At 39.2% G+C, this 14121-nt stretch overlaps 1 protein-coding gene across 1 annotated transcript; it reads left to right on the plus strand.

Moving 5' to 3' along the window:
* Positions 1-1528: 1528 nt before the first annotated feature.
* Positions 1529-12472, plus strand: LOC132141683 (von Willebrand factor A domain-containing protein 7-like). The gene is made up of 15 exons (XM_059551351.1): positions 1529-1728; positions 1809-2090; positions 2926-3019; positions 3146-3274; positions 3388-3574; positions 3796-3965; positions 4533-4645; positions 4895-5011; positions 5123-5332; positions 5539-5671; positions 5786-5938; positions 10273-10359; positions 10886-11157; positions 11314-11607; positions 11795-12472. Exons 1-15 carry the CDS (start codon positions 1531-1533, stop codon positions 12470-12472), a joined length of 3117 nt encoding a protein of 1038 aa, XP_059407334.1. The 5' UTR covers positions 1529-1530.
* Positions 12473-14121: the final 1649 nt, after the last annotated feature.

Raw genomic sequence — 14121 nt, forward strand, 5'->3', positions numbered from 1 at the left:
AAATATTGTTATTAATCAAATTATTAATCAAAATACACTTAATTTTACATCACAGTTTACTACAAAAACAGAGTTTTAAAAACTCATCACTGTTTAAGACAAATAACATGCATTCCCCATATCTGTTCCTCCACAGGCCCAATCACAGAATATTACACAGCCTGGAGTCCCATTGAGTCTCAACTTTACAGTGACCACTAATACTACAGGTGGCACCTACACTATCAGAGCTCTGAATGACCAGGGCTTCAGCGTGTCTTTCCCTAGCCCTCTGATACTTGAAACAGGGGGAAGTGCTCAAGGAAGTGTGACACTGACTGCACCCTCCGACACAGAGTCAGGGACGGATGTCAAACTCACTATTGAGGCAGGAGCTGCAGGATCCACTGACCTGAATTATGTCACACTGCAACTCACTGTCTCAACAGCAAATGCTATTTTCAGTGGATTTTACTCACTTTCTGTGTGCCTTTCTTTCTTCTTTTTTATCGTTTGCCATTTTGTATGTTTCTAAATAACATTTTAAATCTTTACTTGTCTTGAACTGTCTTGTGTAAAAGAGCCTTTGTAAATATCAAAGATTCAAGATTAAGGTTTACTATTGAAATATTACTTTAACTTTCTGTTGTATATGAACAGGTGCATTTGGGGCTAGCTTTTGTGGCTAGTTGTGATTTCATTGTGTAATATATACTCTTGATCTTTTTGAATGTTTATTAAAGACAAAGTTCAAATAGGGGACATCGACATTTTGTAAACTCTATTGGTTTTCCTTTTTACAATAATTCCACTCTCATTCAGTTTCTCCTTTCACTGAACTCCTGTCACATGAGTGATTATACGGATTTAGACAGTTTGGGAAGACTGAATGAATAAATTGATGTGTACAATTGTGTTTTTTGATTTATCATTATTATTGAAATATATACTGAACCAAGTTCTAGGAAAGTTTGTTATGGGGAGATTAAGTGATGCATTGTTATGGGTCATTAACAGTTGTCAGGGAAACCAAGGCAAGTTTGCTAAGGTTAGATTTGAAAAAGGGCACAATCAACAATAGTAGTTAATAAGGAAGTAAATATTCTTCCTTACTGACATTCTTAGAGCTAGACACTTACAGAAAGGATTATCATGTATACAATCACTAATTAACGTACAAAGCATGTGTGATGCTGACATTCATCATGTGTGTAAAGGTGTATAAATACACTGTCAGAGGCTGTGCAGAAGTTAAGGAATACACATACAGAATCTGCAAAAAAGGAATAAAACTTTTGTCAATTTCTTAGTTTATAATTGTAAAATTTTTAAATATGTAATATTTTAATGAGCATTTTCAAGTTAAAGATTAAAAATGTTAACTGAAACAAATGTTTTCAAATTTAAAAAAAATAAGGTTTTGAAAATGAAATTAGTTTTTTCCACATACATAAGTCAAACTTTAAATTTTTATTCCTGTCTATATTTTTGTCTGTTATTCCTGGTAAAAGATTGTGAATTCTTTCTCAGCGCCAGTTCTTGTGGACAGTCATGGTTTCCCTGGATGTAGTGGCTGTATTTCTCCTCTGTGGGACCCTCTTTCAACCCCCCCAGGTGGCAGCATTCAAACCTCTCTTTCAGGACGGCTCCGTCACCCATCGAGAAATCACTCAGATGGCCATCCTCCGCAAGACAGCAGAAGTGTGTCGTGACATAGCCACTGCCCAGGGGCACGACTTCACACTGCCTGTAAGAAAAAGACATGGGAGTGACCCGACTGAATTAGCATTAAGCAATAATATACTCCTCTTTCCATTCTTCATCTCCAGATAAACAACAGGTTGACTCCAGCTGCTGTCCACAATGCCTGCTCAACATCTTCTGCCCTCTCTACCCTCGGTTTTTATTCAGCTATAACAGAAATGTATCTAAGCAATGCAGCTGTAGATCAAGTTTTTGCATTTAGTGAGGCACATCACATAGATAATGAGGCTTTCAGTGAGGGCCGGGGTCTCATCACTCGTGGTGTGGCTGCAGTAAAGGCCAGCGTGCAGCAGGAAAGCTATATTTCTGCCCGTGTCTCACTGGGAGCTCTATGTCACACTCTACAGGTATGTTATGAATGAAGATTGTAGTAGGGAAGGGCATAAGAATCTCTCTCTCTCTCTCTCTCTCTCTCTCTCTCAAGCTAGCCATATATAGCAGCATTTCTATCTTTGACTTCTGTCTCACACTGCATTAAGGGTGTACATATTATCGAGTTTTGCATTCCAAATTGAGCCCTTGACCTTCCCATTGCTAGAAATATTTATATGCAGTCCCTGATTCACTCTTATTTTTATGTATTGAGTAATTTAAAATGGCTATATGTATTTTGTTTGTTTAAATGAACATGCTTGGATTTCATTGCATAGAAAACTAAATATTAAACTAAGTGGCATCTGCAAACAGATGATAGAACATTCTCAGCAGAATTTTAGCTAATGAGACAGTTTTAACATTTCAGTCAATTCAGCTCAAGTTCACAAAGGTGCAGTTTAATCACAGCACATTAAATATGTGCATGTTCAACTATGTTTGACAACCACAAAGTGTCTGAATACTTTTTGAATTTGGAATAATATTATGTTTTGTAATAAATAATAATAATAAAAAACGATAAAATTATCATTGTTAATTTTTTTAAATACATTATTTATTTATTTATTTGTATCAGAATTTTTTTATTTTTTTTGCTTATGCATGCAACACATTGCAAATGTTTTCTTTCAAAGTTTGCTGCACAGACTTCTTAATATTTCACATTCAACGCAAATTGAAATAAAGGAATATAAAGAAAATAAGAAATGCATTTATAAATGAATGTAAGGTGACAAATATATTTAATTTCATAAAATGTAATAATTATTTTCACTAATAATGTGTTTTTGGTTGGTTTGTGTGCAGGATTTCTATAGCCACAGTAACTGGGTGGAACTGGGAAGCACTGCTCCTTTCAGCACACTGATCAAACCTGACCTTCCTCTCAACAATATAGCAGGTACAACAAAATACAATTACCCAGTTCTACATTTCTAACCCCCTGTGTGTTTAAAAACTAGTTTTGCCACAATATGAATATGATGTAAAGATGCACACTTTTTAAACCTCTTATCTGTGCTTCTAGGCCCCAGCACACCTACATGCAAAAGCTGCACTGGACCAAACTGTGTGGATAACATTCTCCCAGAAATACTGCTGCAAAAGAAAATAACCTCAGGATATTTCAGCATTTACTCCTCCACAAAACCGGCTGGTAGGAAAGCTTATCACCCCATGTGTAGTGTTGATCTCCTCTGTACTTCATCACAGACCACAGGATGGCTGGAATAGGTACCACAAAACTATACTCACATAATTTTCTTTCAGGCAAATGTAGCCATGGTGGCTTTCTTGACAGGACCAGTTCAAAAGAACCCACAGGAGGCATTAATAAAGATGACATCAGTTCAGAGCATGGCTTCCTTCACCAGCGAGCTGCTGACATGGCCATCAATGCTACTATGGAAGTGCTGCAAGATATCCGACTGGCAACAGGCGACCAAGCCTTTCTTCGGTATGAGATCTTCCTTTTACACCACACAGTTTTGGATTTTTCTGTAATGAAAGAAAGGAGAAAATGCCTAAAGTTGCCAAATCTAAAGAATAAATATTCTGCTGATGCTATGGAGACAAAGTTTAAAAGATTTTAGCAGATTTTTTTTAGATTTTTTTTTAGCAGCCCCTACAATCAGAACTTTTTGTCCAGGTTTAGCCAGTTTTGTTTCTTTCTTTCAGACTGATGGGCCTCAAACAGACCTCAGTTCTGGCTTTTGTGATTGACACCACGGGCAGCATGTCTGATGATATTGAAGAGGCCAAGAGAGTGTCCTTCAGTATCATAGACAGCAGGAGAGGAACATCAGAGGAACCTTCAGAATACATTCTAGTCCCATTTAATGATCCAGGTCATATTGCTTATTTAGTCCTGTATATAGTCAAGGTTATTGTTGTTGTTTTTCCAACAAAAGCAAAAGAAGCAGTGCCTCATCAAAACATTTGGATGACAACAATGTGAAAATAAATCTAATGTTATGAAATATGAGATTGAATATTCTATTGACTATAAATTTTTGTTAGCTAATAAACAGTTCCATTTTGAATTCCCGCCCCTTATGCCCATTACAAATGAGGCTGAATGCATAAAACTGGTGAAAATAGATGGACTAATTACAAAAAAATAATAAATATTTACCCATTCATACACTTTCGTTCAGATTTGAATCTAACTTAACATAAAAATAATGTGCGAATGGTTTAGTTTTTATGGAATAATTTAAAGAAACGTATGTGCCTTTCACAGTTTCTGAATGATAACTAAACAACAGTTCTTGGAAATAAATTACATGAAGACATACAAATAATATTCTTTATTATTTTTTTATTTTTTTTTACTTTTTTTTTTTTTCTTGAAAAAGTTAAAATTATGTACAACATGTTGCTGTAGTCTTCTGTGATGTGTTTGTCTCAAACAGATTTTGGACCTCTGACAAGGACTGAGGATGCAGATCTTTTCAAAAAGAGAATCAATTCTCTTTCAGCATCTGGTGGAGGAGACTTTCCAGAAATGTGCCTGTCAGGACTGCTGGTCTGTGTGTTTTTTTAATATTTATCTATTTTGGTGAGTTATACAACTTTTCTTTTAGACTGAGAAAATCACTCCTCTTCCAGCTGATATATTGTATAAGATTCCATTATTGACATAATCATTGTGAATTTCTCATCTGTGTTAAGCTTTTATGTTACAATAATGCCAGCATAAAAATTATAATAATAATCTTATTATCTTGAGTTCCTGTGATCTTGTTATTTTTATTTTTGTCTCATGGTTCTCCAGCTGGCACTAGCAGGAGCTCCTCAATCTTCAGACATCTTTGTTTTCACTGATGCCTCAGCAAAGGATTTAGAATTAAAAAGCACAGTTCAAGCCATGATTGAACGCACCAAGTCAACAGTAAATGCCTGCAAATCACTTCTACATAATTGCAGCTAAAGTGTTGTTGGATTACATGTAATGACATTTTTCTATGTTTTTTTTTATTTGCTCTTTCTCCACGTAATCCAGGTCACTTTCATGTTGACGAACCCCTCCTCATTCCGTAGAAGAAGGGATGCCTCACAATCTCAAGGTTCTACATCAAGATCAATACCTGTGTCAGACATACAGCTGTACAGATATCTGGCCCATGTTTCTGGTGGACAGACCATAGAGGTCACAAGAGCTACTCTGTCTCAGGCCACTGCAGTCATTACAGATGCATCTACCTCAGCCCTTGTATGTATTAAGAATGACAGATGGTACCTTTTTTTGTGTATCAACTCTCCATTTAATCTTATTACAACATATTTAAAAAGGAACAATTTAAAGAAGAAGGGGAAGTACGTACCCCAATATTTGCAATATTTTTTCCCAATTTGGTCACTGAGAATTTTGCTATGAAACACTGCAACATACTTAAAACAACTCTGTGTTTCTTGAAGGTGACGCTTTTTCAGGTGGTAAGAAATCCAGCCATTGCAGAAAACTTTACCTTTGTCTTAGATCCATCTCTGTCTAATGTGACTGTGTATGTCACTGGAGACTCTCCAGTCTTCACCATATACAGCCCGACAGGTGAGCCAGTGCACCTCGAACATTGTTTGCAGATATGAAGGTTTTATTTTGTCCAATAGAAAAACAAGATGCCAAAATCACTGTGTAAAATAAGCAGATTCCCCTGTCTTTCAGGTGTGTCTCAGTCAGGTTCAGTGACAGATGGTCCTCTGGGCAGCATCCTGACTGTAGGGAATCTAAAGAGAGTAAAACTCAACTTCGACAACCAGACAGGAGAATGGAAGATCAGTATTGACTCTACAAGCTTCTACAGCCTGAAAGTCACGGGTACGGGTTCCCTTTCGAAAGAGAACTCCATGATGCGTCCTATAGAGGGCACTATGGGAACACTGTCAGCGTGACCGGTTTTGAAGCATGCATGAAATAACGACAATGACCTTGACATTGGCAGGCGGAAGCCTATGACGTAAGCAAATGAGTGACTGCGGATATAAAAGGGCACCTGTAGAACACATCATCCTCTTTTTTTCTTCAGAAACCTTGTGTACCAAGCACATATGTGTTTGACTCATGAGAAAGAAGGATGCGCTCACTGTTGCATTCACGGAGCTACTAGAGCAGAGGTCTGTACTCTATCTTTTTTTTACCAGCATTTGCAGGAGTGCGTTCGCCTCTCGGGGGAGTTGAACAAGCTTAATGCGAGATATATAGAATAGGAACTGTGTATAATGTGGGTCATCTACATTATTGGTGAAGGAGGCTCCTGACTTGGTGTAAAAAAAAAAGCAAGTTTGAGTTGTTAGGCTCTTGTTTGAGCCTCCTCTGAGCCTCCTCATTCTCAGGCCAGGTTGTGAGGCTCTCTGTGAGCCTCCCTGATCAGCTGCCCTGGAGGGTTGCTAGGCTGAGATCACAGTTCCAGGTGCTCTTAACAGAGCTCTGTGGAGCCGCTTAGACAGAACTATTAGTATGAAGGCTCTATTGTGAGCCTCACTACTGTGTCTAGCGTTTAGTAGTCAGGTCTCCTCTCGTTTTAGAGAAACGTTATGTTGAGACCTTCACTCTTAAGAGCTCCTCAATGAGGTCGGGTGTTGTTAGGCTTCCTCTCGTTTAAGAGAATTATTCTGCTGAAACCTTCGCTCCTTAAAGCTCTGCTTAGACAGCACTATTGGTTTGTAGGCTCCTTTTTTGTGAGCTTCGCGGTCTTTAGCGCTGAGTGTTGTTAGGCCTCCTCTCACTCTAGAGAGTCATCATGTTGAGGCCTCCACTCTTAAGAGTTTCTCTAACAGGGTTGAGTGTTAGGCTTCCTCTCGGTTAAGAGAGTAATCCTGCTGAAGCTTTCACTCTTCAGAGCTCTGTCAGGTGCAGTGATATGATTTTGAAGGCTCTTTCTTGAGCCTCACTTACTGCCTCTGACGCTGAGTGTAGCCAGGTCTCCTCTCGCTTTAGAGAGTTGTTATGCTCCACTCTTAAGGGTTGAGCGTTGTAGGTTTCCGCTCCTTTGAGAGTCATTCTGCTGAAGCCTCCACTCCCCAGAGCTCCATCTAGGCAGTAGAGGGGTGTGGGCTAGTGCTGGGTGGTGAACCGGTTCATACCGAAAACCGGTGTATATTTTCGTTACAATGTTAATTTTGAATATACCGCTATACCGGTGTATTTAATTACTCAGTGTTCGGAACCAACGTTATGCTGCGCCGCGGCCACGAGACACTGTTTCAGATGGACCCTTTACAATGTTGCACTTCTAAGCAGCGACTGCGAGGCATGGTGAGGGTACACACAGCAGTGCTCTGGTGTTACGCTATAATGCCTGTTTCACACAGTCCGACTGCAGTGCGTATTAACGGATTTCAGCTGCACGAGGCGTCAAGGAGCGGTGCTCTGCAGCAGTGCAGCGATTGTTAACATACTATTTATGCTGTGCTGCAGAAGCTGAATAAAAGTGAAAGCGCATTGTTCGCGGGAAAAATTAACATGGATTGACATGGAAACGCAGCCACATGGGTTTTTGGCTAGGTTTAAAACAAAGATCATTATAAGACCTGTAGGATTGCTTGTGATAAAGATTTAAATGCAAAATGCACGAGACTGTTTCTGTCTGAGGTGTTTTAATTTTAAATATTTTAACAAGAAAAGGCAAATTATTGTGTTTAAATGTTTTGCCACTTTCTTGTGAGCAGCTTATTATACAAACCTAGAAGTAAAATGCATGAATAATACGTTGTTTATATTTATTGAGTTTAAACTAATGTCTATATGAAAGATTGTTACTGTTCTGTGATAAAAGACTAACGATGCTGAAAAAAAAAATATATATATATATATTTTTTTACATGATATGAAATGAAAACAATGAACAAATGTTGTGTTTGTGGACTAGACACCGTGCTGTGGACTGCATATGCACTGCAGGAAGATTATGCATATATAATATCCATTTTATGCAAGTGCTGTCGGGCTAAAATTGTCACCAAAGGCGGCAACACGAGCAATTTGCTCCAGCACCTTAGCCGCAAGCACGTCTTGGATTATCAACAAGCAGAAAATGCATTGTACACCTGATTATGCATGAAAAAAATGAAAAAACGTCATAAACCGGAAAACCGGTATAATTTTGAAAAGAAAACGGTATATACATTTTTGGTCAAACCGCCCAGCACTAGTGTGGGCTCTTCTATTTTGAGCCTCACTAACTGCCTTTGATGCTGAGTGTGGCTAGACTGAGGCCTCCACTCTTAAGAGCTCAAACTAGGATTGAGTGTGTAGTTTTCCTCTCACTTAAGAGAGTCATTTTGCTGAAGCCTCTGCTCTCCTTAGCTCCTCTTGGACAGTAATATTGATAGGAAGGCTCCTATTCTTTTGTGAGCCTCTCCAACTGTCTTTAGCGCTGAGTGTTGTCAGGCCTCCTCTCCCTTTAGAGAGTCGTCATTCTGAGGCCTCCACTCTTTAGAGCTTCTCTAAGAGGGTTGAGTGTTAGGCTTTCTCTCGTTTAAGAGAGTCATTCTGCTGAAGCCTTCACTCTTCAGAGCTCTGTTAGGTGCAGTGATATGAGTTTGAAGGATTGTTCTTGAGCCTCGCTTACTGCCTCTGGCGCTGAGTATAGCCATGTCTCCTCTCGCTTTAGAGAGTCATTATGCTGAGACCTCCACTCTTAAGAGTTCCCCTACCAGGGATGAGCATGGTAGGTTTCCTCTTATTTCGAGAGTCATTCTGCTGAAGCTTCTGCTCCCCAGAGCTGATGCTTAGGAAGATAAGTACACATGCTGAGCATCTGTGTACTTCCTGAAATCCACGTAGTGTTAATTGTGCACATGACACACTTTGCATACTTTCTAAAATCCACATGAGTGATCAGTGCACACGCAAGACTCAGTGCACCGTCTGGAATACTGTATGGTAAGGGTTATGCGTATTAGCTTCATTCCCTTTCTCTTAGTTGGTTAGACCCCGGTACCTTGGGCTCCACTCAACCAGTGTGTCTCTACTAACACACTTTGAAGCATCGCTCCCCTCAACATGGAGGGTTATGGTGAGCAGGGTGCCCCTGTTGACTTCTCTGTTAGGAGAGTCATTCTGCTGGAGCCTTCGCTCTCCATAGGTCTGCTATGACAGTACTATTGGTATTTAGGCTAATTTTTGTGAGCCTCACTAATTGTCTTTATCGCTGAGTGTTGTCAGGCCTCGCTCTAGAGAGTCACTATGCTGAGGCCTCCACTCTTAAGAGCTCAAACTAGGATTGAGTGCGTAGGTGTCCTCTCATTTAAGAGAGTCATTCTGCTGAAGCCTCCACTCCCCATAGCTATGCTTAGGCAGTAATGTGAGTAGTAGGCTATTTTTATTTGACCCTCACTACCTGCCTCTGGCGTTGAGTGTAGCTAGGTCTCCTCTTGGTTTAGAGAGTTGTTTTGCTGAGACCTCAACTCTTAGAACTCCAGGCTCTGGTGGGTGAGTTAGTCTATGATGGTTGGAGCTTGAGCCTGCCCAAAAGCCTAGCGGTTTCACTAGTAGGGATGCTGTTCCTCAAGTCCCGACTTGGGGAAATGGTTACCTAGGCATTATCCCTCAGCATGGCGACATTGGTATACCATTCCCATAGCTCCCTCTAGAGGACACAGCGTGGAGTTCCCTTTCGAAATGGAACATCTCAGGTTAAGCATGTAACCATGGTTCCCTGAGAACAGAGAACGAGACGCTGCGTCTCTCTGCCATGCTTCGGCATTATGCCTGTGTCTCCTCAGACAAAAAAGAGGATGATGTGTTCTACAGGTGCCCTTTTATATCCGCAGTCGCTCATTTGCTTACGCCATAGGCTTCTGCCCACCAATGTCAAGTTCATTGTCGTTATTTCATTCACGCTTCAACACCGGTCACGCTGACAACGTTCCCATAGCGCCCTCTAGAGGACGCAGCATCTCGTTCTCTGTTCTCAGGGAACCATGGTTACATGCGTAACCTGAGACGTTTTTAATCCGCCGGTATATGTTTTGTTTTGTTTGTAAACCACTGAGATTTTGATAATATGTTATTTTTAAAATGTAAAAAAATCATACTGCTCAATAAACAATGGTTTTAGAGAGGAAAATATCAGTAAAAGGTTTTCCTTTGGAATATTGTATTGCATCTCACAGTGAGCTACTTTCACTCCGCTTTATCTGTGATTACAGGTCAGAGTTCTGTGAACTTTCTCTTTAACTTTGTGCAGCGGTTAGAAGGGGGTGACTTCACACCGAAAGCCAATCGTCCTTTCACTGGTATGATATCATCTTCTTCATTTGATATTTCTTGATTATTACTAAACAGTTACTCTACTGTTCAAAAGTTTGGGGTCAGTAAGAATTTTTAAATATTTTTGGAAGAAAATTCACATTATGCTCACCAAAACTACATTATTCGATCAATAATACAGTAAAACTGTAAAATATATATATATATATATATATATATATATATATATATATATATTCTATTTTAAATTATTTCTACAATTTTTCTATTTTAAAAGATTCGACAGCTGAATTTTCAGTCTCCATTGTCACATGATCTTTCAGAAATCATTCTAATACAGTTGGTGCACAAGAAATATTTTTATTAGCATTGTTAAAAATAATGTATAACTGCTTAATATATAATCAGGATTCTTTGAGTAGAATGTTCATTATTAATTGTGTTGTTTATGAATATGTTTATTGTCTTTTCTGATAAGTTTAAAGCATCCATGCTGAACAAACGTGTTTATTCCTTTAGAAAAATCTTACTGAACATGATCTTACTGATCAGGTCGGAATGCTACTTTGTTTGTCTCTGTGACTGGAGGAGATTCAGTCACAGTGACTGACGTGCTTCTGGTTGAAGCTTCAGGATCTGATGTTGTTAATGGAACTATCAAAGCTGTCGGTGCGACAGACTTCCTGGTCAACATTGACAGAATCCCAGAGTGGGCGTTTGTGGTGCAGCTGAAGGGGCTGTTGAATGACTCAACTCAATCTTTGCCTAGTCGGTTCCAGAGACAGTCACCCACCCAGCAACAAGGATCTAGATTTACTATCACGGTGAGCTTGAAGGGCCAGTTCACCCAAAAATTTAAATTCTGTCATCACTGACACAACTTTTATATGGAATTTGCAAAACCTCTGAAAATAATATATACAAGACATGCAAAATAAAATGAAAATATCTCTAATCATATTAAACATGTTTCTTCTCAGGCCCAACCAAACAACACTATAGAGCCTGGAACCCCTTTTGTTCTCAACTTTACCCTGGTCACTAATGCTACAGGCGGCAGCTACACTATCCGAGCTCGGACAGACCGCAGCTTCAGCGTGTCTTTCCCCAGTTCTCTGGATGCAGGGACAGACGGAAGTGCTCAGGGAACTGTAACACTGACTGCACCCTCCGACACAGAGTCAGGGACGGATGTCACACTCACTATTGAGGCAGAAGATCCAGAGTCTGGTGACTCAAATTACATGGCACTGCGGTTCGCTGTTATGACTAAGGTAACTGTTATGAAAGCTGCAAACAATAGTATAAATTATTAAAATTTACCATCCACTAAGGAGAATATGTAACTTTCTGCAACACTATGCTTCTGTATTTTTACATGCAAACAGTATTAGCATTTTATTCCTTCACTGACTCTGATTAACCTTATTTTTTTTTATTATTATTATTTTTTTTTGGAAGGTCACTGATTTCTCTAGCCCTGTCTGTCAGGTAGTGAGCATCAAAGCTGACTGTCCTGTGGAATGCAGCAGAGCATCATGGGAACTCTCTACCAACATAACAGACGTTAACGGTACAGGCATAGTCGGAGTGTCCCTCAGTCGTGGCAATGGCTCTCTCAGCCTAAGCAATGTGATGAGTGTGGATGGCACAAATGTGACTGTGGCTTTCTACAATGCTTCCTGTTGTTCTCAGGAAGTAGAGCTTGTAGCTGTGGACAGGGTAGGAAACGTGGGCACATGTTTCACCTCTATAAAGAGCCCTTCTACAACTGTTATCCCCAATGGATCAACAAATGTTAGCCTCAATGGATCTTCAACTGTTATTCCCAATGGATCTTCAACTGTTATCCCCAATGGATCTTCAACTGTTATCCCCAATGGATCTTCAACTGTTATCCCCAATGGATCTTCAACTGTCAGCCCCAATGGATCAACAACTGTTAGCCTCAATGGATCAACAACTGTTAGCCTCAATGGATCTTCAACTGTTATCCCCAATGGATCTTCAACTGTTATCCCCAATGAATCTACAACTGTTAGCCTCAATGGATCATATTCTGTGTCCTTCTCCATGTGTGTTGCTCTAGTAGGGTTATTAGTTTCTTTTCTGTATGGACGAGGGGAACTGGAATCATGAATTATGAAACATTTTTCCATTATCTTTAACTTAATATTAACTTAATATAACTTAATGTTCTCACTATTGTTGATTATCTTTTACAAACTGCTGGTAAAAACTTTACATATATGCCCTACCTCCTTATCAGTTATAATGGAAAAATGCTCTTATGAATAGGGGATGGTGGGGGAAGATTACCGCTTAAGAACAATGTGGATTTACTTATTTAAAACTGTTTCATGGTCTCTGTAGTTTGTAAGGACCATGCAGAACCTTTTGAAATCCAGATGGTTGTAGGAAATTAAATCAACCTTTTTTTAGGCCAAGTTATTCTTTTTTATCTTATCTGACATTTAAAGTTTCATTTGATTTGATTTCTTAGGACTGACCGGCAAATTCTGATGCAGGCATGTTCCTGGGTCAGCATGTTTTGTTGGTCCTGGAACAACAATCCTGTCAAGTTATAACCCAAACCCTAATCACAAACTTACCCTTAAACTAGAGGAAATGTAAAGATTGATAACAGTGGTGTAGAAGTCTCTAACCTTGATCACTTGCAACTTTGTAAGCCAATCATTTTTGAGTGGTGATTACAGGAACAAAGGTATGAGGAACAATACATAGTTTGACATACAGTACGATTATGCACCATTTAATAAAACAGCATATTTAGGATTATGGATATGTTTTGTTTGTTTTGGTTAACAAAGTTCTTATAATAAAGAGAACAGAATTGTGCATATTTGGCAAACTTGCAATGTCCTGGTTTTTATTTTGAATTAATGCACATTTAGAAGAAGAAAATAAAGTGGACAAACACGTACACAAGCACCTTTACTTCTGATTTCTTCTAGTCTTGCAGGTTTCTGGTTGAATTGCAGCACTGGCTTTTTTAATATATAAGATTAAAGGACAATTTTATTGAACTAATGGACGAAGTGCTGAGGGACTAGATGACCCCATTTAGAAGGAAACCTCATGGGACAGGGCAGACAGTGTGTTTATGTCCCATCTCTACTCTTCTGCAGCACATCCAAACAAATGTGTCATGGTTCTCCAGCTGGCACTAGCAGGAGCTCCTCAATCTTCAGCCAAATTTTGTTTTCACTGATGCTTCAGCAAAGGACACAAAATTAAAAAAGTTCAGTTGAGGCCATGATAGAAAGCACCAAGTCAAAAGGGAGTTCTTGCAGAAAAGATTAATTTGTTCTTCAGGTAGGATCTGTTGTGTTGGAGATACTTGGTCTTAAGATGATTCTTTCTTCCCGCACTGCAGGTCACTTTCCTGCTGACAAACTCCATCTCAACACGTTGTCAACAGAATGTTTCGTTATCAAGATCACTGTCTCAGTCAGAAATACAGCTTTACAGGGATCTGGCCCATGTTTCTGATGGACAGACCATAGACATCACAAACACTACATCATCTCAGGCCACTGCAGTCATTACAGATTTAATCACTGCTGACCTGGTAAGTTCTAACAATGAGATCACAATGTTATGTTATATATTATCAGTATATATTTACAGTACTTCTATCATCACTATTACGTAGACATGCATTTTATAATGTAAATGTAATTTGCTTTATATCACCAGTCGTATCCAAATTTATTTTTTGCTGTTCTTGGAGGTAACTCTGTAACTCTAATGTGTAACATCAATAC

Source organism: Carassius carassius, chromosome 6, assembly GCF_963082965.1.
Source record: "Carassius carassius chromosome 6, fCarCar2.1, whole genome shotgun sequence".
Lineage (NCBI taxonomy): Eukaryota > Metazoa > Chordata > Actinopteri > Cypriniformes > Cyprinidae > Carassius > Carassius carassius.

What these genes read in the sequence shown, in the direction of transcription:
- LOC132141683 (XM_059551351.1), top strand. Translation starts at nt 1,531, where the DNA reads ATGGTTTCCCTGGATGTAGTGGCTGTATTTCTCCTCTGTGGGACCCTC. An exon ending in CACCATATACAGCCCGACAG is followed by an intron (nt 5,672 to 5,785) that starts GTGAGCCAGTGC and finishes CCTGTCTTTCAG; the next exon opens with GTGTGTCTCAGTCAGGTTCA. An exon ending in CTACAGCCTGAAAGTCACGG is followed by an intron (nt 5,939 to 10,272) that starts GTACGGGTTCCC and finishes CTGTGATTACAG; the next exon opens with GTCAGAGTTCTGTGAACTTT.